We start from the raw sequence: 24,523 nt of genomic DNA on the forward strand, positions 1-24,523 counted from the left end.
CCCCTAGCCTGGGAAATTCCATATGCCACTGGTGTGGCTCTAAAAAGCAAAAAAAATTAAAAATTTTTAAAAAGCAGAAGAGAAAAAGATAGGAAATGGAAGTTCATGGTGCAGGTACCACAACCTAGCCCACTCTCCCCCTACAAGAATGGAGTCCATTAAACCCTATTCTAGTTATATACTTTAAAAGAAATTCAGGCAGATTTATGGAGATTGGCCACAACCATCTCTCATGAAATGGGAATCAGGGGATCTAGAGTTTAAAATGATCCAGAGAGGGCTTTACAGGAATATGTATTGTGTAATAATCACTCCCACAGTCTCCTCACCTCACCCACCACCAACACAGCTGTATTCTTCCTCCAAAACAACAGTCTAAGCAATCCTGCCTATACTTAAGAAGGAATGACAGCTTGCTGCTGACACATTTAGCTCTTGATCCTAGGGTTTTCTCATAACTGAATATTCCTAATAGGAAATTATTAGACTTCCTGGGTTCCTGTTCCAAACTTCAAAAAGCAAACTATGGATTTACTGTAGAAGGGGTCAGGAACACAGATTTTCTTTATGTTGCTCATTTTTACATTTTTTTTTTCTTTTTCTTTCTTTTTCTTTTTTTTTTTAAGTTGTGCATATTTTTCTTTTTCTTTTTTTTTTTTTCAATTTTCCCATTGTACAGCAAGGGGGTCAGGTTATCCTTAGATGTATACGTTGCATTTACAGTTTTTTCCCCCACCCTTTCTTCTGCTGCAACAAGAGTATCTAGACATAGTTCTCAATGCTATTCAGCAGGATCTCCTTGTAAATCTATTCTAAGTTGTGTCTGATAAGCCCAAGCTCCCGATCCCTCCCACTCCCTCCCCCTCTCATCAGGCAGCCACAAGTCTCTTCTCCAAGTCCATGATTTTCTTTTCTGAGGAGATGTTCATTTGTGCTGGATATTAGATTCCAGTTATGAGTGATATCATATGGTATTTGTCTTTGTCTTTCTGGCTCATTTCACTCAGGATGAGATTCTCTAGTTCCATCCATGTTGCTGCAAATGGCATTATGTCATCTTTTTTTTATGGCTGAGTAGTATTCCATTGTGTATATATACCACCTCTTCCGAATCCAATCCTCTGTCGATGGACATTTGGATTGTTTCCATGTCCTGGCTATTGTGAATAGTGCTGCAATGAACATGCGGGTGCATGTGTGTCTTTTAAGTAGAGCTTTGTCCGGATAGATGCCCAAGAGTGGGATTGCGGGGTCATATGGAAGGTCTATGTATAGATTTCTAAGGTATCTCCAAACTGTTCTCCATTGTGGCTGTACCAGTTTACATTCCCACCAGCAGTGCAGGAGGGTTCCCTTTTCTCCACACCCCCTCCAGCACTTGTTATTTGTGGATTTATTAATGATGGCCATTCTGACTGGTGTGAGGTGGTATCTCATGGGAGTTTTGATTTGCATTTCGCTTATAATCAGCGATGTTGAGCATTTTCTCATGTGTTTGCTGGCCATCTGTGTATCTTCTTTGGAGAAATGTCTATTCAGGTCTTTTGCCCATTTTTCCATTGATTGATTGGCTTTTTGCTGTTGAGTTGTATGAGTTGCTTATATATTCTAGAGATTAAGCCCTTGTCGGTTGCATCATTTGAAACTATTTTCTCCCATTCTGTAAGTTGTCTTTTTGTTTTCTTTTTGGTTTCCTTTGCTGTGCAAAAGCTTTTCAGTTTGATGAGGTCCCATGGGTTTATTTTTGCTCTAATTTCTACTTCTTTGGGAGACTGACCTGAGAAAATATTCATGATGTTGATGTCCGAGAGTGTTTTGCCTATGTTTTCGTCTAGGAGTTTGTTGGTGTCTTGTCTTACATTTACGTCTTTCAGCCATTTGGAGTTTATTTTTGTGCATGGTGTGAGGGTGTGTTCTAGTTTCATTGCTTTGCATGCAGCTGTCCAGGTTTCCCAGCAGTGCTTGCTAAATAGACTTTCCTTTTCCCATTTTATGTTCTTGCCTCCCTTGTCAAATATTAATTGACCATAGGTGTCAGGGTTTATTTCTGGGTTCTCTATTCTGTTCCATTGGTCTGTCTGTCTGTTTTGATACCAGTACCACACTGTTTTGATGACTGTGGCTTTGTAGTATTTCTTGAAGTCTGGGAGAGTGATGCCTCCTGCTTGGTTTTTGTTTCTCAGGATTGCTTTGGCGATTCTGGGTCTTTTGTGGTTCCATATAAATGTTTGGATTGTTTGTTCTAGTTCTGTGAAAAATGTGACCAAAGAGGTAAAGGACCTATATGCTGAGAACTATAAAACTTTAATCAAAGAAGATGTAAAGAAATAGAAAGATATTCCATGTTCATGGATTGGAAAAATCAATACTGTAAAAATGTCCATACCTCCCAAAGCAATCTACAGATTCAATGCAATCCCTATCAAATTACCCATTTTTACATTTTCTACCGGGGTTCTCATTGATTCCAAGGTCAGCGTGCATAGTTGTTTAACAAAGGTATTCTAACTCATTAAGAAAAAATAAAAGCACTATGCAGATATTCAAAACCTATGCAGTTTGCATCCCCTACAAATCCACTTCTATTTAGAATTCCATGTTATCACTAATATTCATACATAGAATGAATCTATATCATTGGATAGAATTATATCTATAACTGTACACTGGGAAAATTCATACCCCCTTTCCAGCTAAGCACAGACCTGCTTTAACATGGTCTGTTGAATAATTCTTTCACACTGTTCTACCGTGGCTTACTAAGATTGCTTTTTGACACAACAAAACAAAGCAATTCTCTTTTGTTGATCTAATTGTTTTACACATGATTGTTATATAATACTATTGAACTAATAAGAAAATCATTTAGTTTGAAATAAGGTCAGTTTCAAAAGTCACATAAAAGAAATATTTCAAAAAGTTCTGTGAGTTCATTTTACATGGCTACATAGTTTGTTCAGCCTTATGGCACAACTACTGAAAATAATGTCATCTCTCCTAAAAGGAGAACAAATTTCACTTTTATGAAAATACTTAGGTAGTTAGATAGATATGAGAGATAGATCCTCTATGAAGTATAAAGTTTAATAAAATTTTCAAACACCTCTACAGCAGTTCTTTCAAGAACTTATCAATTCTGATCAAAAATATTCTTGAGTCAATGATGAAAATGTTATTGAGAATACAGTCAACCCAGGTCAATATTTAAATTTGAAAGAAAAAAATTAGTTATTGATATATGTCTTTATTTCTTTCCCAAGATAGTTTAAATACAACTCTGGGTCCCCATATGCCTGTGCACACTCATTTGATATTTGCTGATCCTTTCACAGCTCACAGACACATGAACATCTCCAACACCCCCCGCAACTCCAGCACCATCACCGGCTTCATCCTCCTGGGCTTCCCTTGCTCCAGGCACGGACAGATCCTCCTCTTTCTGCTCTTCGCTGGGGTCTACCTCCTGACCCTCATGGGCAATGGTTCTATCATCTGTGCTGTGCGCTGGGATCAGAGACTCCACACCCCCATGTACATCCTGCTCGCCAACTTCTCCTTCCTCGAGATCTCCTATGTCACCTCCACTGTCCCAAACATGCTGGCCAACCTCCTCTCTGACAACAAGGTCATCTCCTTCTCTGGATGCTTTCTCCAGTTCTACTTTTTCTTCTCCTTGGGTTCTACAGAATGCTTTTTCTTGGCGATTATGGCATTTGATCGATACCTTGCCATCTGCCGGCCTCTACAGTACCCCACTCTCATGACTGCACGTCTCTGCACCAATCTTGTGGTCAGCTGCTGGGTACTTGGTTTCCTCTGGTTCTTGATTCCCATCATCATTGTCTCCCAAATGTCCTTCTGTGGATCCAGGATCATTGACCACTTCCTGTGTGATCCAGGTCCTCTTCTAGCACTCACTTGCAAAAAAGCTCCTGTAATAGAGCTTGTCTTCTCTACTTTAAGTCCTGTGCCCCTCATCATTCCCTTTCTCTTAATTATGGGGTCCTATGCTCTGGTCCTACAAGTTGTGTTGAAAGTCCCTTCAGCGGCTGGACGAAGAAAGGCTTTCTCCACCTGTGGCTCTCATCTGGCTGTGGTTTCACTGTTCTATGGCTCTGTACTGGTCATGTATGGGAGCCCAACATCTGAGCATGATGCTGGAATGCAGAAGATTGTGACTCTGTTTTATTCTGTTATAACCCCACTTCTTAACCCTATAATATACAGTCTTAGGAACAAAGATATGAAAAAGGCCATGCAGAAATTTCTGAAACTATAAAGAGTGTTCATCAAAAAAATGCTCTTGGAGTTCCTGTCGTGGCTCAGTGGTTAATGAATCTGACTAGGAACCATGAGGTTGCGGGTTGGATTCATGGCCTCGCTCAGTGGGTTAAGGATTAGGCATTGCTGTGAGCTATGATGTAGGTCACAGATGCAGCTCAGATCCCGCATTACCGTGGCTCTGGCATAGGAAGGCAGCTACAGCTCCAATTAGACCCCTAGCCTGGGAACTTCCATGTGCCGAGGGAGCGGCCCTAGAAAAGGCAAAAAGACAAAAAGACAAAAAAAAATGCTCTTGAGCAATTAGAACCCAAAATTATATTTATTTTCAAACATTTCCAAAAAATTATTTAACTCATTTTCCAATTAAAAATGGTTTTCAATTGTCTATCCTATTATTGACCAAAACTTCAGTCACCTGTGAGCATGTGTCTATTCTTTATTTGTTCTCGTAGTTCTTGATCATTTTTCCTGTTTCTTACATGCCTCATTGTGTTACTGAATGTTGAATATTATGTTTTTAACATTGTAGGTACAATGGGTATAGTAACTCAACAGAAGTTGAGTTTTCTTCCAGAAGCAGATAGAGTAAGAGTAGATCACTTTGATCCTAGTTAAGGACAATTTCAGGTGTTGTAAAAATAATATAAGCCAGTTTTGCTCTTATAACTGAAATGTGACCCTTAATCCAGGAATGTGGCCTTTTTGAGATCTTAACTGCAAGCCTGGACTGTTTTCAGAGCCCTTCCACCTTAGCAAGCCCTGACTGCCTCTTCTTGTACTCTTTGACTCCTGAAACCTCTGCTCAGCTCTTTAGACTCCCAGTTTCTGCTTTTTGCTAAATGTGTTAGAAATACCATCTCTCACATGAATGAATAAGAAATGCAAAAATGCCTTCAAAGGAGACTGTGTCATATTTTAAGCTTCACTTCTCTGTGGTCCTCCTTTCTCTACAGTTTGTTCCTGAAACCCAAGGTGCTTTGGCAGCCACAAACACCAAATCCTTTATCTCCTCAGTTTAGTGAAATTACTGCTTTCTGCTGTGATTTTATTCCTCCATCCCCTTTTCTTTACAACATGCCTTCATGCTCCCATATTCCTCCTCCCAGTGATTATGTCCCCAGGGAAAAGTATCCAAGCAAATGTGGAACTCATCTCCTAGTTCCTCTTTTCTTGGAAGTGTAGCCTCTGAAATCTTACCTGTGTTGACTGCTCTCTAGTGCCTTCAAATAGTTGTTTTATGTGTTTTGTCCAGATATTACAGTTATTTTTGGCAGAATGGTTAGTTTAATGCAAGCTGCTTTGTCATGATCATAACCAGAAATTCTTTTCTATCATATCTAAATTCTGTACATTCTCACTTCTCTTCTCACTTTCAGAAGATGATCTTGTAACATAACCATGCAAAAACCCACAAATCAGAGACAGGTGAATATAGGTACTGGTATAAACAAAAACATTGGATGAAACCTCATTTTCTTTTCACTGCAAGCAGCTCCAGATTCCACACTGCAAACTAGGTGGTCAGGGAGAAGGGGGTGGAGGGGGCTGCTTTCAGTAAAACAAGAAAACCAAGACCCCAGAGAACCCTATTTTTTTAAATGATAGGTGTTCAGCAATTTTGGATCAGTAAAAATATTTAGTCAGAGTTTGTATTAGTAACTTGAGCCAGTTCTCTTGAACTCCCTCCCAGACTCTGAATGAAAGGTCTTCCTATTATTTAAGTATCTCTAACAATTCAACTACCTGATTCTGCAGATGAATAAAATGAGGATTGAGTATCAGGAGTTATTTTCTGAGGATAATATCTTTAATGGTTAAAAAAAAAATGTTCTATCCACCACCCTTTTCACTGGCCCAAGATGCTTTTTCTTTACTAACTAATCCTATATTTTTAAGTTTGCCACTTCTCAGTTATTTGCCCTTCCCCAGTTCTCAGTGATTTGCCAGTTATACATTGTTTCCTTAATATGCATAAAGCTCTGAACAGAACAACATCCCAATAGAAAACTAAGCAAAAAGATATAAACAAATAACATACAGAATAGATTCTTAAACATACATAAAGATCACTAATTCATTCATAAAAAGACAAAGGCAGCATAAATGGAATCTCATGTTTCATCCAATTACAGTATAATGAAACTAGAAATCAACATCAGAAGGAAAATTGGAAAATCCACAAATTATTAGAAAGTAAATAACACACTCTTAAACAACCAATGGGACAAAGGAAAAATGATTAAAAAAATTTTTTAGAGTCTTTAAGCAAATGGAAAAAAAACACACATACCAAAACTTATGGAATGAAAATAAATCAGTGCTCATAGAGAAATTTACAATCATAAAGCCTTACATTAAAAATGAAGAAGGATGGAGTTCCCGTCGTGGCGCAGTGGTTAACGAATCCGACTAGGAACCATGAGGTTGCGGGTTCGGTCCCTGCCCTTGCTCAGTGGGTTAACGATCCGGTGTTGCCGTGAGCTGTGGTGTAGGTTGCAGACGCGGCTCGGATCCTGCGTTGCTGTGCCTCTGGCGTAGGCCGGTGGCTACAGCTCCGATTCAACCCCTAGCCTGGGAACCTCCATATGCCGCGGGAGCGGCCCAAGAAATAGCAACAACAACAACAACAAAAAGGCAAAAAGACAAAAGACAAAAAAAAAAAAAAAAAAATGAAGAAGGATCAACAATAAGAGGAAAATGAGAAGATCTACAAATATGTAGAAACTAAACAACACATTTCTGAACAACCATTAGGCCAAAGAAAACATTCAAAAAAGAAATATAAAATTATCTCAAAACAGGTGTTCCTGTTGTGGCTCAGCAGGTTAAGAACCTGACATATTTTCTATGAGGATGTGGGTTCAAGTGGGTTAAGTGATCCTTAACTCACTAAGTGGGTTAAGGATCAAGCGTTGCTGCAAGCTGCGGTGAAGGTTGTAGATGCATCCCAGTTCTGACATTGCTGTGGCTGTGGTGTAAGCTGGCAGCTGAAGCTCTGATTAGACTCCTAGCCTGGAAACTTCTATATGCTGAACGTGCAGCCCTAAAAAGAAATGAAAAAAAAAACTCGAAACAATGAAAACACAATAATATTGTGGGATGCAACAAAAGTAGTTCTGAGAGGAAACTTTATAGCAATAATCCATATATTAAGAAATTAGAAAGATGTACTGCCTCATCTATAAACAGGCAGTACTCAGTCATTGGCACATTGAACTCACCCTAAATGTTAGTTATTATTAAGGGACCGTAAGGGCAAATTATAAATACTGGAGAGAAAAGAAAATAAGAGGGCTTGTTTAAATAAATAAAATAAGAAGACTTGGGTTGGGAGTTTAGAGAAGGTATATCTTCAGGAAATGATACTGGGATTGAAACTTGAAGGATCAGCTAAAGGTAGAAAGACAAACTGTGGACAAGGGAAAGCAGTAAAAGCACAAAGGTCTTATTTAAGGCAAGGGAGAGCTTGAGGCATTTCAGGAAATTTGTGTGATCAGCAGACACTAAGCAAGTGAGGAAAAGATAAGCAAGAGCCAGAATGTGCTGGGTCTTGTAAGCCAAAATAAGTATTTTGGATTTTAGACTGAAGGCTTTTAAGCAGAAGGATGACAGGATCCAAATTTCACTTCCAAAAGATCCCTGGATGTAATGAGGGGGAAGAGCATGCAGTCAGAAGGCTACTGCTGTGCTCCAGGAAAGAGATAATTATGACTTGGAATACACTGCAGTAGAGTTCCTAACAACCTTGGCTGGGCTGAGACACACAGAAATGAAAACAAGGACTTGCAGCAGAATCTCTTCCATTCTGGATAGAACTGGATAGAACATGGAAGGAAAAGTGAACACACATAGAAGCAAGTATACCCTAGCAGAACTGAATCCAAAAGCCCTCAAATTCCTAATTCTACTGCCAACCAACTATGCAGTCATGGTAAAGATCCTTCTTGAGCCTCAGCTCCTTATCAGTATAATTTGAATAACTCTACCTCACAGGGTTACTCTAAGATTTAACTGACTTTATGGGAAAGTGCCTGCAGAGAATCAGGCAGTGTGCCCACTAAATGCTAGTTAACTTAAGAGATAAACCCTCCCCCCATAAAAAAACCACACACAGATTGTGATTACTTATTTGATTCACTAAGGTCAGGTTGTTTTTTGGTTTGCTTTGGTTTGTTTCATTGAGTATGTTCTAAACTTCTTCAATATACTGTGGCCTGCAGAAGACAGCCTGAAGAGAATAAGTCAGGATCCACAGGACCTACTTGCTGGGAAACCCATACAGTTGTTGCAGAAAAAAAGTCTTTTCTCATAGAAACATCTCTGGGGAGCAAACATTATTTAAAGGAAGCTCTTCCCTAAAGAAGCACAGACCAGGGAATGCACGGACCTAGAGAAAGCAATAAGCATTTTGCTGTAAAGCAAGTTTATGAAACAACCAATATAAGGGTTGGTTTTAAGAGGTATGTGGCAATGATCATGACAAAATTATCCTGTTTATATGTTTTAAATTCTGCTGAAATTAATAAATTATATCTAAATTTTACCTGAAAAAATACAACACTTTGGTCTTGCTGCTGGTGAAGACAACCCTGTAGACACTAGAATCTGCAACTTTTCTAAAGTATACTGAAGTAAGGGTACACTTGGAGTTTTTCTCAAGTTAGTTAAATGGTCGTTAAAAAAAAAGAAATTAAAAATATCTCAAATAGCCTAATTTTACACATCAAGGACCTAGCTAGAAAAAGAAGAACAAAAAAAGTCCAGAATTAGCAGAAGGGAGGAAATAATAAGAATCAGAGGAGAAATAAATAGAGACCAGAAAGACAATAAAAAGAATAAACTAACCTAAGAGCTGGTTCTTTGAAAAGATAAATAAAATTGACAAACTTTTAGCTAGGCTACAAAAGAAGAAAGAAGGCAGATAAAATTAGAAATAAAAAAGGAAACATTACAACTAATACTATGGAATAACACAGAATCATAAGACACTACTAAGAACAATTATATGACAAATTACACAACCTAGAAGAAATGGGTAAATATCTAGAAACACACAGCCTATCAAGAATGAATTAGAAAGAAACAGAAAATCGAAACAGACAAATGATAAAGAGACTGAACCAATAAAACACCCAACACAGAAAACTCCAGGACCAAATGGCATCACCGGAGAATTCTGCCAAACATTTAAAAAGGAATTATCACTGGCATTCCCACTGTGGCATAGTGGGTTAATGATATGGCTTGTCTCTGTGGAGGTGCCAGTTCAATCCCCAGCCTAGCACAGTGGATTAAGGGTCCAGCATCACTGCCACTTCAGAACAGATTTTATCCCTGGCCCTGGAACCTCCACATTCCATGGAAGCAGCCAAAAAAAAAAAAAAAAGAAAGAAAAGAAAAGAAAAGAATTAACACCAATTCTCCTCCAACTCTTCCAAAATATCAAGGAGAAGGGAACATTTCCAAATTCATTCTAAGTGGCCAGCTTTACTTTGATACCAAAGCCAGATAAGAGTAACACAAGAATACTGTAGACCAATATCCCCGATAAATATAAATGCAAAAATTCTCAAAAAGATTAGCAAAGAAGATTCAAGAACATATAAAAAGGAGTATATATCATGAGCAAGTGGGATTTCTCCCTAGGATACAAGGATAGCTCAACGTAGAAAAACCAAAAATGTAATACATCACATCAATAAAATGAAAAATAAATCATATCATCATCTTGAAAGACACAGAAATAAATTTTTACAAAATAAAGGGTCCTTTTATGATAAAACCCTTAACAAAATAGGTTTAGAAAGAATATCTTACACTCCCTAACACCATACACAAAAATAAACTCAAAATGGATTAAAGACCTAGATATAAGACCAGATACTATAAAACTCTTAGAGGAAAACACAGGCCAAACACTCTCTGATATAAACCACAGCAACATCTTCTCAGATACACCTCTTAGAGTATCAACAATAAAAACAAAAATAAACAAATGGGACCTACTCAAACTTCAAAGTTTCTGCACAGCAAAGGAAACCCTAAACCAAACAAAAACTCAACCCACCGAATGGGAGAAAATCTTTGCAAGTGAATCGACTGACAAGGGATTAATCTCCAAAATTTATAAACACCTTCTGCAGCTCCATACCAAAAAAACAAACAACCCCATCCAAAAATGGGCCAAAGATCTAAACAGACAGTTCTCCAAAGAAGACATACAGATGGCCAAAAAACACATGAAAAGATGTTCAACATCACTAGTTATTAGAGAAATGCAAATCCAAACCTCTATGAGGTACCACCTTACACCAGCCAGAATGGCCATCATCAAAAAGTCTATAAACAATAAGTGCTGGAGAGGGTGTGGAGAAAAAGAACCCTAGTATACACTGTTGGTGGGATTGTAAATTGGTGCAACCACTGTGGAAAACAGTATGGAGATGCCTCAGAAAACTAAAAATAGAACTACTATTTGATCCAGCAATCCCACTTCTGGGCATCTATCCAGAGAAAACCATGACTCAAAAAGACACATGTACTCCAGTGTTCACTGTAGCACTATTTGCAATAGCCAAGACATGAAAACAACCTAAATGTCCATCGACAGAGGAGTGGATCAAGAAGATGTGGTACACTCACCGCCGAAGGTTAGTCCCCGAGAGGGGGCCGGGGGACGCCTGGGTGGGGGCTGAACACCGAGACCTCGCCTCCGAAGATTAATCCCTGAGAAAGGGCCGGGGGACGCCTGGGGGGGTGCTGGGCACCGAGACCTCGCCTCCGAAGGTTAATTCCTGAGAAAGGGCCGGGGGACGCCTGGGAGGGGGGCTGGGCACCGAGACCTCGGCTCCAGAGATTAGTCCCCAGGCTAGGGGGGCGGGGCAGAGCGGAAACTGCTTGGGAGGTCTAGAAACCAGTTGACAGGGCAGAGACTGCCTGGGAGACTAGAAAACAAAGCTGTCGCAGAGGAAGGGAGCAATACTCCAGGAGTGGGGAAGTGGAAAGCCTCATCAGAGGGAACCTGGGAGAAGAGCCTGGTCTGCGCCCCTGCTGGGGAGGGGAGAGAAGAAGGGGTGGGTCCCCATAGAATACCCCCCACGCCACAGCAAGCTTACAGGCCCGCTAGCTAGCTGAAAACTCTGCTTCCCAGTGCATCCCCTCCCCCCACCCCCACCACCCTCTACGCTCTCACGGACCTGGGGCTGCCTGCCATCCAGGAGGGCTGGCCTCAACAATTGCCTGAAGCCTACCACCCCAGGGGCTGTCCCTGCACAGGCCTGCTTGCCCTTTGGAGGGGCTACACTTCTGCAGAGCAGCACCAAACAGCACCAGCCCCCAAGAAAAGGCCTGCAGCCTAGAAAAGCTAGAACAAGCTTAGCCAGGCTGTGAATAGATCGGCCTAATTCTCGGACGGTTTTTCTGAGTCGGGTTGCCCCGGGGAGGAGCCTCTTCGGTCTCCAATGGCCCTGCTACCCGCCCAAGCCCCCAGGGGATGCTCTAGTGGACCAGCTGCATAGGACTGCCAGCTCCAGGCAGGACCCCCTGCAGCCCAGAAAAGCTGCAACAAGCTCAGCCAGACTGTGAAAAGATCCGCCTACATTCTCAGGCTGTCCTTCTGAGTTGGGCTGCCCTAGGGAAGAGCCTCGTAGGTTTTCAGTGACCCAGATAGCTGCTCCAGCCCCCAGGGGGTGATGCACCCCTAAAAAGCAGCTGCCCAACACTGCCAACCCCCTGCAAGAGCCCCACAGCCTAAAAACACCAGAGCAAGCTCTGCATGGCCAAGTGAAATCTGCTACCATCACGGTGTGGACCTCTCACTCCTGTCTGCCCTCAGGAAGTCCTCCATTGCTTCAAAGAAACACTGTTAGCCCCATCAACACTCCAGAAAAGCCACACTGCCTCAAAAAAGATTGACCAACAACGACAGCACTCAGGAAATATTCCACGGCAGTGACAAGGCAAACACTGCCCAATCACAGAGAGTACAACTCCCTCAGGAGAAAGAAAACAACAAGCAAGATGAAGAAGCTGAGAAACCACTCCCAGTCAAACCAACAGGAGAACTCACCTAAAACAGTCAACAATGAAACAGATCTCTGCAGTCTGACAGACCTGGAGTTCAAAAGAGAAATAGTGAAAATACTGAAGGAATTAAGAGAAGATATGAACAGTAATGCAGATACCCTCAGAAAGGAACTAGAAAATATAAGGAGGAGCCAAGAAAAACTAGAACATTCATTTGCAGAGATGCAAACTGAACTAGGGGCAGTAAAAACCAGAATGAATAATGCAGAAGAACGAATCAGTGATATGGAAGATAGAATAATGGAAATCACTCAATCTGGTCAACAGACAGAAAACCGAATCAAAAAACTGGAAAGCAATATAAGAGACCTATGGGATAATATAGAGCGGGCCAATCTACGCATAATAGGAATTCCAGAAGGAGTAGAAAAAGATAAGGGAATGGAAAATATATTTGAAGAAATTATTGCTGGAAACTTCCCAAATCTAAAGGATACTGGGTTCAAGATACAAGAAGCACAGAGGGCCCCAAACAAACTGAACCCAAATAGACCCACACCAAGACACATCATAATAAAAATGGCAAAAGTTAGTGATAAAGAGAGGACCCTAAAGGCAGCAAGAGAAAAACAGAATGTTACCTACAAGGGAACCCCCATAAGAATATCAGCTGATTTCTCTACAGAAACACTACAGGCCAGGAGGGAATGGCAAGAGATATTTAAAGTGCTCAAAGGAAAAAATATGCAACCTAGAATACTCTATCCAGCAAGAATATCATTTAAAATAGAAGGCGAAATAAAAATTTTTCCCAACAAACAAAAACTTAAAGAATACAGCAACACAAAACCCAGGTTAAAGGAAATATTGAAAGGGCTTCTCTAAACCAAAAAGACAGGAATGAAAGGGAAGAAAAAAGAAAAGGAAAAAAAAAAAAAGAAGAAGAAGAAGAGGAAGAACTAGGACTGAGGAAACTGCAATCAGAGAGCAGTCACTCAAATAAGCCAGCATACAGATTTAATCATGAACATGCTTCAAACAAAATAAAATAAAAAAAGAGTCATCAAAACCATAAAATGTGGGCAAGGGATGTCAGGAGGTAAATAACCCTTTTGGTTTATATGTATGTCTCTCTTCTTAATTTTAATATAGTAATGAAGTGTTTGAACTTACAGGACCATCAGGCTAAAACACACATTTATGGGAAGGGGTTAGCATACTTAAAAGACAGGGCAATCACAAGCCAAAACCAAATATTGCATTTGCAAAAAATGGAAAAAAAAAAACCACTCAAGCAGATAATAACAGGAGACCATCCAACCAAAAAAAAAAAAAAATGGAGAACCATAGAATCAACTGGAACACAAGGTTCAAATGGCAATAAATAATCATCTATCAATTATCACCTTAAATGTCAATGGACTGAATGCCCCAATCAAAAGACACAGACTGGCTGAGTGGATAAAAAGGCAAAAACCTTCAATACGCTGCCTACAAGAAACTCACCTTAGGACAAAAGATACATATAGATTGAAAGTGAAAGGGTGGGGAAAAGCATTTCACGCCAATAGACATGACAGAAAAGCAGGAGTCGCAATGCTCATATCAGACAAAATAGACTTTAAAACAAAAGGCATAAAGAAAGACAAAGAAGGACACTATTTAATGATTAAGGGATCCATCCAAGAAAAGGATATTACTATCGTCAACATATATGCCCCAAATACAGGAGCACCCAGATACATACAACAAATATTAACAGACATAAATGGAGATATTGATGAGAATACAATCATAGTAGGAGACCTCAATACCCCCCTCACATCAATGGACAGATCCTCTAGACAGAAAACCAATAAAGCAACAGAGATCCTAAAGGAAACAATAGAAAAGTTAGACTTAATTGATATCTTCAGGACACTACATCCAAAAAAAGCAGAATACACATTCTTCTCAAATGCTCATGGAACATTCTCAAGAATCGACCACATATTGGGACACAAAGCGAATCTCAATAAATTTAGGAGCGTAGAAATTATCTCAAGTATCTTCTCTGACCACAATGCCATGAAATTAGAAATCAACCATGGGAAAAGCAAAGAGAAAAAACCTACTCCATGGAGACTAAACAACATGCTACTAAAAAACCAATGGGTCAATGAGGAAATCAAGAAGGAAATTAAAAACTACCTTGAAACAAATGATAATGAAGACACAACCTCTCAAAATCTATGGGATGCTGCGAAAGCAGTGCTCAGAGGGAAATTTATAGCAATCCAGGCCTTTCTCAAAAAAGAAGAAAGATCCCAAATTGACAACTTAACCCTCCACCTAAATGAATTAGAAAAAGAAGAACAAAAAAGTCCTAAAGTCAGCAGAAGGAAGGAAATTATAAAGATCAAAGAAGAAATCAATAAAATAGAGACTCAAAAAACAATAGAGAAAATTAATAAAACCAAGAGCTGGTTCTTTGAAAAGGTGAACAAAATTGACAAACCCCTGGCCAGACTCACTAAGAAGAGGAGAGAAAGAACCCAAATCACCAAAATTATAAATGAAAAAGGAGAAATCACAACGGATACAGCAGAAATACAAAAAACCATAAGAGAATACTATGAACAACTATACGGCAACAAGTTTGACAATCTGGAAGAAATGGACTAATTTCTAGAATCTTACAGCTTGCCAAAACTGAATCAAGCAGAAACAGACCAACTGAACAGACCGATCACTAGAAATGAAATTGAAGAGGTCATAAAATCACTCCCTACAAATAAAAGTCCAGGACCAGATGGCTTCACAGGTGAATTCTATCAAACATATAAAGAGGAATTGGTGCCCGTCCTCCTTAAACTCTTTCAAAAGGTTGAAGAAGAAGGAATACTCCCAAAGACATTCTATGAGGCCACCATCACCCTCATTCCAAAACCAGGCAGAGATACCACCAAAAAAGAAAACTATCGCCCAATATCATTGATGAATATAGATGCAAAAATCCTCAACAAAATCTTAGCCAACCGAATCCAACAACATATCAAAAAAATTATACACCATGACCAGGTTGGGTTCATCCCAGGTTCACAAGGATGGTTCAACATACGCAAATCAATCAGCATCATACACCACATTAACAATAAAAAGGTCAAAAATCATATGATCATCTCAATAGACGCAGAAAAAGCATTTGACAAAGTTCAACATCCATTCATGATCAAGACCCTCGCCAAAGTGGGTATAGAGGGAACATTCCTGAATATAATCAAAGCCATTTATGAGAAACCCACAGCAAATATAATCCTCAATGGGGAAAAACTGAAAGCCTTCTCACTCAAACCTGGAACAAGACAGGGATGCCCACTCTCTCCACTGCTCTTCAACATCGTTTTGGAAGTCTTAGCCACAGCAATTAGACAAACGAAAGAAATAAAAGGCATCCATATAGGAAGAGAAGAGATCAAACTGTCACTGTATGCAGATGATATGATACTATACCTAGAAAACCCTAAGGACTCAACCCCAAAACTCCTTGAACTGATTCATAAATTCAGCAAAGTGGCAGGATATAAGATTAACATTCAGAAGTCAGTTGCATTTCTGTATACCAGCAATGAAACATTAGAAAAGGAATACAAAAAAATGATACCTTTTAAAATTGTACCTCACAAAATCAAATACCTCGGAATACACCTGACCAAAGAGGTAAAGGACCTATATGCCGAGAACTATAAAACTTTAATCAAAGAAATCAAAGAAGATGTAAAGAAATGGAAAGATATTCCATGTTCCTGGATTGGAAAAATCAATATTGTGAAAATGGCCATCCTACCCAAAGTAATCTATAGATTCAATGCAATCCCTAACAAATGACCCATGACATTGTTCACAGAACTAGAACAAACAATCCAAACATTTATATGGAACCACAAAAGACCCAGAATCGCCAAAGCAATCCTGAGAAACAAAAACCAAGCAGGAGGCATAACTCTCCCAGACTTCAAGAAATACTACAAAGCCACAGTCATCAAAACAGTGTGGTACTGGTATCAAAACAGACAGACAGACCAATGGAACAGAATAGAGAATCCGAAAATTAACCCTGACACCTATGGTCAATTAATCTTTGACAAGGGAGGCAAGAACATCAAATGGGAAAAGGAAAGTCTATTCAACAAGCATTGCTGGGAAACCTGGACAGCTGCATGCAAAGCAATGAAACTAGAACACACCCTCACACCATGCACAAAAATAAACTCCAAATGGCTGAAAGATGTAAATGTAAGACAGGACACCATCAAACTCCTAGAAGAAAACATAGGCAAAACATTCTCTGACATCAACATCATGAATATTTTCTCAGGTCAGTCTCCCAAAGCAATAGAAATTAGAGCAAAAATAAACCCATGGGACCTCATCAAACTGAAAAGCTTTTGCACAGCAAAGGAAACCAAAAAGAAAACAAAAAGACAACTTACAGAATGGGAGAAAATAGTTTCAAATGATGCAACTGACAAGGGCTTAATCTCTAGAATATACAAGCAACTTATACAACTCAACAGCAAAAAAGCCAATCAATCAATGGAAAAATGGGCAAAAGACCTGAATAGGCTGTTCTCCAAGGAAGATATACAGATGGCCAACAAACACATGAGAAAATGCTCAACATCGCTGATTATAAGCGAAATGCAAATCAAAACTCCCATGAGATACCACCTCACACCAGTCAGAATGGCCATCATTAATAAATCCACAAATAACAAGTGCTGGAGGGGCTGTGGAGAAAAGGGAACACTCCTGCACTGCTGGTGGGAATGTAAACTGGTACAGCCACAATGGAGAACAGTTTGGAGATACCTTAGAAATCTATACATAGAACTTCCATATGACCCCGCAATCCCACTCTTGGGCATCTATCCGGACAAAGCTCTACTTAAAAGAGACACATGCACCTGCATATTCATTGCAGCCCTATTCACAATAGCCAGGACATGGAAACAATCCAAATGTCCATCGACAGAGGATTGGATTCGGAAGAGGTGGTATATATACACAATGGAATACTACTCAGCCATAAAAAAGAATGACATAATGCCATTTGCAGCAACATGGATGGAACTAGAGAATCTCATACTGAGTGAAATGAGCCAGAAAGACAAAGACAAATACCATATGATATCACTCATAACTGGAATCTAATATCCAGCACAAATGAACATCTCCTCAGAAAAGAAAATCATGGACTTGGAGAAGAGACTTGTGGTTGCCTGATGGGAGGGGGAGGGAGTGGGAGGGATTGGGAGCTTGGGCTTATCAGACACAACTTAGAATAGATTTACAAGGAGATCCTGCTGAATAGCATTGAGAACTATGTCTAGATACTCATGTCGCAACAGAAGAAAGGGTGGGGGAAAAAACTGTAACTGCAATGTATACATCTAAGGATGACCTGACCCCCTTGCTGTACAGTGGGAAAATAATAATAAAAAAAAAATCTGAAAAAAAAAAAAAGGAAAAAAAGAAGAAGATGTGGTACATATACACAATGGAATATTACTCAACCATTAAATATAACAAAATACCAGCATTTTTTGCAACATGGAGGGATCTAGGAATTATCATACTAAGTGAAGTCAGCCATACAATGAGACACCAACATCAAATGCTTTCACTGACATGTGGAATCTGAAAAAAGGACAGACTGAACTTCTTTGCAGAACAGATGCTGACTCACAGACATTAAAAAACTTATGGTCTCCGGAGGAGACAGTTTGGGGGGGTGAGGGGATGTGCTTGGGTTATGGGATGGAAATCCTGTGAAATTGGATTGTCATGATCATTATACAACTACACATGTGACAAATTCATTTGAGTAATAAAAAAAAGAAAGAATCATATCTTAACCTAATAAAGACCATTACAACAAATCCACAGCTAACACTATAGTCACTGGAGGAAAAGCCAAGAATACCCACTTTCACCAGTTCTATTCAATATAGTACTAGAAGTCCTAGCTAAAGCAATTAGGCAAGACAAATAAATAAAAAGGCATCCAAATCAGAAAGGAAGAAGTAAAACTGTCATTACTTGATAATGAAATAATCCTATGTATATAGAAAATCCCAAAGAATCAGTGAAAAAAAAAAAACTAATGGAATTAATCAACAATTTCAGTAAAGTGGCAGGATACAAAATCAACATACAGAAATCAACTCTGTTGCTTTGCATTAATGATGCAGCATATGAAAAAGAAATAAAGCCATCCTATTCACAGTAGCATTAAAAACAATAAAATACTTAGGTTAAATTTAACCAAGAAAGTGAAAGATCTGTACAGTGAAAATTACAAAACTTTTCTGAAAGAAATTAAAGACACAAATTAATGTGAAAACATACCACGTTCATGAATCAGAAGAACTAATATTGTTAAATGCCCATACTACCCAAAGCCATCTACAGATTCAACACAATCCCCTTAAAATACCAAAGATATCCTTCACAGAAATGTAGGAAATAATTCTAAAATTTGTTTGGCAATACAAAAGACTTCAAATAATCTAGGGGATAAAAAAAAAAAGCTGAAGGCATTATACTTCCGGATTTCAAACTGTGCTACAATATATAATATCATATAACATATTACACAAACACAGTATGATACTGGCACTAAAATAGACACATTGGGAGTTCCCGTCTTGGCGCAGTGGTTAAAGAATCTGACTAGGAACCATGAGGTTGCGGGCTCAGTCCCTACCCTTGCTCAGTGGGTTAACGATCTGGCGTTGCCGTGAGCTGTGGGGTAGGTTGCAGACGCGGCTTGGATCCTGTGTTGCTGTGGCTCTGGTGTAGTCCGGGTAGCTACAGCTCCGATTGGACCCATAGCCTGAGAACCTCCATATGCCATGGGAGCGGCCCAGGAAATAGCAAAACAAAAAACCAAAAAAAACAAAAAAATAAAATAAAATAGACACATTGACCAATGGAACAGAATAGAGAGCCCAGAATTAAATCACAACATATACAGTCCACTATTATTCAACAAAGGAGCCAAGAATACCCAATGGAGAAAGAAATATCTCTTCAATAAATGGTGCTAGGCTGATAGGAACATAAGAGGGAGGGTATATTTAAGGAGTTAAAAAACTATCCATTTTAAGTGTCTTAGGTTGGATTGCCTGTAAAATTTCCAGAACAGACAGATTTGTTTAAGAATGGTACGGTATACACAATATATACACATATCAGATCATCGCATTGTACGCCTTAAACTTATACAATGTTATATATCAATGACATCTCAACAAAACTGGGGGGAAAAAATAAATGGGGCTAGGAAAACTGGAGAAACATATGCTAAACTAGAGAACTGGACATTACTCACTGCTGACAAAATTAAAATGGATCAAAGACTTAAACATAGATCTGATACTATAAAATTTTTAGACTATAGGGAAGAAGCTCATAGATACTGGTCTTGGCATTATTTTTTTTCAGTATGATGCCAAAAGAAACAACAAAAGAGAAACAAATGGAACTAAGTCAAACTCAAGAGCTCCTTCACAGCAAAAGAAGCAATTAACGAAATGAAAAGACAATCTGCAGAATGGGAGGAAATTTTTGCAAACTGTATACCAGATAAGGGGTTATTATTCAAAATATATATAGAACTCAGACAATTTAATTATAAAAAAACAAACCAACTGATTAAAAACTGGCCAGAACAACTAAACAGACATTTCTCCAAAAAGGACAGTAAAGTGGCCAACAGGCACATGAAAAGATGCTCAGCATCACTAATCATCAGGGAAATGAAAATTTAAACCACAATGGAATATCACTTCACACCCATTAGGATGGCCACCATCAAGAGGACAAGAAACAACAGGTGCTGACAAGGATGTGGTAAAAAAGAAATCCTTACACATTGTTGATGAGAATGTAAATTGGCCCAACCACTATGGAAAACAATATAGAGGCTCTTAGAAAAATTAAAAATATATCTATCACACAATCCAGAAATGCCACATTCGGGTATATACTCAAAAAATAAATGAAAACAGTATTTTGCCAAGATGTATGCACTCCCATGTGTTTATCACAGCATTATTCGCATTAGCCAAAATATGGAAACAACTCAAATGCCCATCAATGGATGAATGCATAAAAGAAATGGTACATATATAATGGAATATTATCTGGTCACAAGGAAGGAATATATCCTCCCATTGCAACAATATGGATGGACCTTGAGCACATTATGCCAAGCAAGATAAATCAGACAAAGAAAGACAAGCACTGAGGGAGACAAGATGGCGGAAGAGTAGGGGTACACGCTTGCCCTCTCCCACAAACACAACAACAACAAAAAAACACATCTACAGGTGAAACAACTCACACAGAACAGCAATAATCGCTGGCAGAAGAACCTAAACTCCAATAACAGCAAGAATCTTGTGACATAACCGGGTAAAACAAGAGAAAAGAGGAGAGTGAGAGAAGGGGAATCAGGGATGGACAGGTGCTCCTGAAAGGGAACTGTGGAGGAGAAAGGGATCCCACACCCTGGAAAGTCACCTACTTGACGGAAAGATCAACCAAATGGGAGGGATCTCCAGATGCAGAGAAGAGTGCAGCAATAAGTCTGAGATCTGAAAAGCAGAGTGAGAACCGAACAGATCACCCAAACTACTGGCACAGTCACCAAAAATGGAAACGCTTGGGTGGGGCTGGGCACCGAGACCTCGGCTCTGGAGGTTAGTCCCCGGGAACGGGCTGGGGTGGGCAGTGCAGAGACTGCTTGGGGAACTAGAAACCGGTCAGTTGAGTTCGCAGGGAAGAGACCACCCTGGGGGTCTAGGAAGCAGTCTGTCTGTCGGATTGGTGGGGCAGAGAGTGCCTGGGAGTCTAGAAAGCAGAGTGTTGCGGGTGGAGGGGGCAATACACTAAGGACTGGGAAATGGAAAGCCACATCAGAGGGAACCTGGCAGATGAGCTGGATCTGCAGGAGAGACAAGGTGCCAGTGTTGGGGAGGGTAGAGGACACCACACCACACCACAGCTCACTTGCCTGCCAGCTATCAGAAAGCTGTGCTTCCCAGTGCATTCCCCCTCCCCCTAACCCATGCTCTAGCACTCCGGACCTGAGACTGCCTGACATCCCGGAGGGCTGGCCTCACCATTTACGGGAAGCCAACCACTGCAAGGGCTTTCCCTGCCCTGGCCTGCCTGCCACCTGGAGGGGCTAGACCCCCACAGAGCAGCACCCAGCACTGCCAGCCCCCTGGAAAAGGATGCAGCCCAGAAAAGCTAGAACAAGCTCGGCCCAGCCGTGCAACATCTGCCTCCATCCCGAGGCAGTCCTGCCATTTCAGCTGCCCTGGGGAAGAGCCCCTTGGGTTCTCAGCAGCCCAGCTAGGCACTCCCGCCCTCGGGGGGGGGGGGCAGCACTCCCATGGAATAGCCGCCCAGCACTGCCAGCCCCATGGAAGAGCCCCACAGCCCAAAAACACCAGAACAACCTCTGCCTGGCCACGTGAAATCTGCTTCCATCTCAGTGCAGACCTCCCAGTCCTGTCTGCCCTCAGAAAGCCCTCCTTGCTTCAGAGAGACCCTGTCAGCCCTTCCCACCCTCTGGAAAAGCCATGCTGCCTCAAAGAAGACTGACCAACAATGCCAGCCCTCAGGAAACATTCCATAGCAGTGCCAAGGCAAACCCTGACCATCCACGGGGAGTACAATTCCACCAAGAAAAAGAAAACAACAAGCAAGATGAAGAAGCTGAGAAACCACCCCCAGTTAAACCAACAGGCGATCTCACCTAAAGCAGTCAACAATGAAACAGATCTCTGCAGTCTGACAGACACTGAATTCAAAAGGGAAATAGTCAAAATACTGAAGGAATTAAGAGAAGATATGAACAGTAATGCAGACACCCTCAGAAAGGAACTAGAAAATATAAGGAGGAGCCAAGAAAAACTAGAACATTCATTTGCAGAGATGCAAACGGAACTAGGGGCAGTAAAAACCAGAATGAATAATGCAGAAAAATGAATTATTGATGTGGAAGATAGAATAATGGACATTACCCAATTAGGACAGTAGACAGAAAACCAAATCAAAAAATAGGAAAGCAATATAAGAGACCTATGGGATAATATAAAGTGGGCCAATCTACACATAAGAGGAATTCCATAAGGAGTAGAAAAAGATAAGGGGATGGAAAATACATTTGAAGAAATTATCACTGGAAACTTCCCAAATCTAAAAGATACTGAGTTCAAGATACAGGAAGCACAGAGGGCCCCAAACAAGTTGAACCCAAATAGACCCACACCAAGACACATTATAATAAAAATGTCAAAAGTTAGTGATAAAGAGAGGATCCTAAAGGCAGCAAAAGCAAAATGTTACCTATAAGGGAACTCACATAAGGTTATCAGCTGATTTCTCTACAGAAACTCTACAGGCCAGGAAGGAATGGCAAGAGATATTTAAAGAGCTAAAAGGAAAAAATATGCAACCTAGAATACTCTACCCAGCAAGAATATCATTTAAAATAGAAGGAGAAATAAATTTTTTTTCCAACAAACAAAAGCTAAAAGAATACAGCAATACAAAACCCAGGCTAAAAGAAATATTGAAAGGGTTTCTCTAAACCAAAAAGAAAGGATGATTGAGGAAACTACAATCAGAAAGCAGTCACTCAAATAAGTCAGCATACAGATTTAATCATGAACATGTTTAAAACAAAATAAAATTAAAAAGAAAAAAAAGAGTCATCAAAATAATAAAATGTGGGCAAGGGAAGTAAGGAAATTAATAGACTCTTCGTTAAAAAAATATTTTTTTGTTTTTTGCTTCTCTTCTTAATTTTAGTATACTAATGAAGGATTTGAACCTAAGGGACCATCAGGCTAAAACACACAATTATAGGAAGGGGGTAGCATACTTAAAAAACAGGGCACCCACAAACCAAAACCAAATATTGCATTTGCAAAAAATGGAAAAAAAAAAAAACTCAAGCAGAAAATAATCAGAGATCATCCAACCAAAAAAAAAAAAAAAAAAAAAAAGGAAGAATGGAGAACCATAAAATCAACTGGAACATGAGATATGAGGTTTAAAATGGCAATAAATAATCATCTATCAATTATCACCTTAAATGTCAATGGACTGAATGCCCCAATCAAAAGACACAGACTGGCTGAGTGGATAAAAAAAGCAAAAACCTTCAATATGCTGCCTACAAGAAACCCACCTTAGGACAAAAGATTGAAAGTGAAGGGGTGGGGAAAAATATTTCATGCCAATAGACATGACAGGAAAGCAGGAGTTGCAATACTCGTATCAGACAAAATAGACTTTAAAACAAAAGACATAAAGAAAGACAAAGAAGGACACTATTTAATGATTAAGGGATCCATCCAAGAAAAGGATATTACTATCGTCAACATATATGCCCCAAATACAGGAGCACCCAGATACATACAACAAATATTAACAGACATAAAGGGAGATATTGATGGGTATACAATCATAGTAGGAGACTTTAATACCCCACTCACACCAATGGACAGATCCTCTAGACAGAAAACCAATAAAGCAACAGAGATCCTAAAGGAAACAATAGAAAAGTTAGACTTAATTGACATCTTCAGGACACCACATGCAGAAAAATCAGAACACACGTTCTTCCCGAGTGCGCATGGAACATTCTCAAGAATGGAGCATATATTGGGACACAAAGCTAACCACAACAAATTTAAAAGTATAGAAATTATTTCAAGTATCTTCTCTACCACAATGCCATGAAATTAGAAATCAACCACAGGAAAAGAAATGAGAAAAAACTAAATACATGGTACTAAAAAACCAATGGGTCAATGAGGAAATCAAGAAGGAAATTAAAAAATACCTCGAGACAAATGATAATGAAGACACAACCTCTCAAAATCTATGGGAGGCCGCAAAAGCAGTGCTCAGAGTGAAATTTATAGCAATCCAGGCCTTTCTCAAAAAAGAAGAAAGATCTCAAATTAACAATTAACCCTCCACCTAAATGAATTAGAAAAAGAACAAAAAAGACCTAAAGTCAGCAGAAGGAAGGAAATCATAATGATCAAAGAGGAAATCAATAAAATAAAGATTCAAAAAACAATAGAGAAAATTTATAAAAGCAAGAGCTGGTTCTCTGAAGAGGTAAACAAAATTGACAAACCCC

General features: G+C 39.6%; 1 protein-coding gene and 1 long non-coding RNA gene across 2 annotated transcripts in view; one reads left to right on the forward strand and one right to left on the reverse strand.

Moving 5' to 3' along the window:
* Window positions 1-24,523, reverse strand: part of LOC146401763 (uncharacterized) — a 909,931-nt gene that overhangs the window by 129,264 nt on the left and 756,144 nt on the right. The window lies entirely within an intron of this gene.
* On the forward strand, window positions 3,329-4,279 carry LOC100157547 (olfactory receptor 11G2-like). The gene has a single exon (XM_005666290.4). It carries the CDS (start codon window positions 3,344-3,346, stop codon window positions 4,277-4,279), a length of 936 nt encoding a protein of 311 aa, XP_005666347.4. The 5' UTR covers window positions 3,329-3,343.

The sequence above is a fragment of the Sus scrofa genome, chromosome 7 (genome assembly GCF_054392235.1).
Source record: "Sus scrofa isolate SSC_HxYL_T2T_F1_AM1 chromosome 7, Sscrofa_HxYL_maternal_Yorkshire_Landrace_v2.0, whole genome shotgun sequence".
NCBI classification, from domain to species: Eukaryota; Metazoa; Chordata; class Mammalia; order Artiodactyla; family Suidae; genus Sus; species Sus scrofa.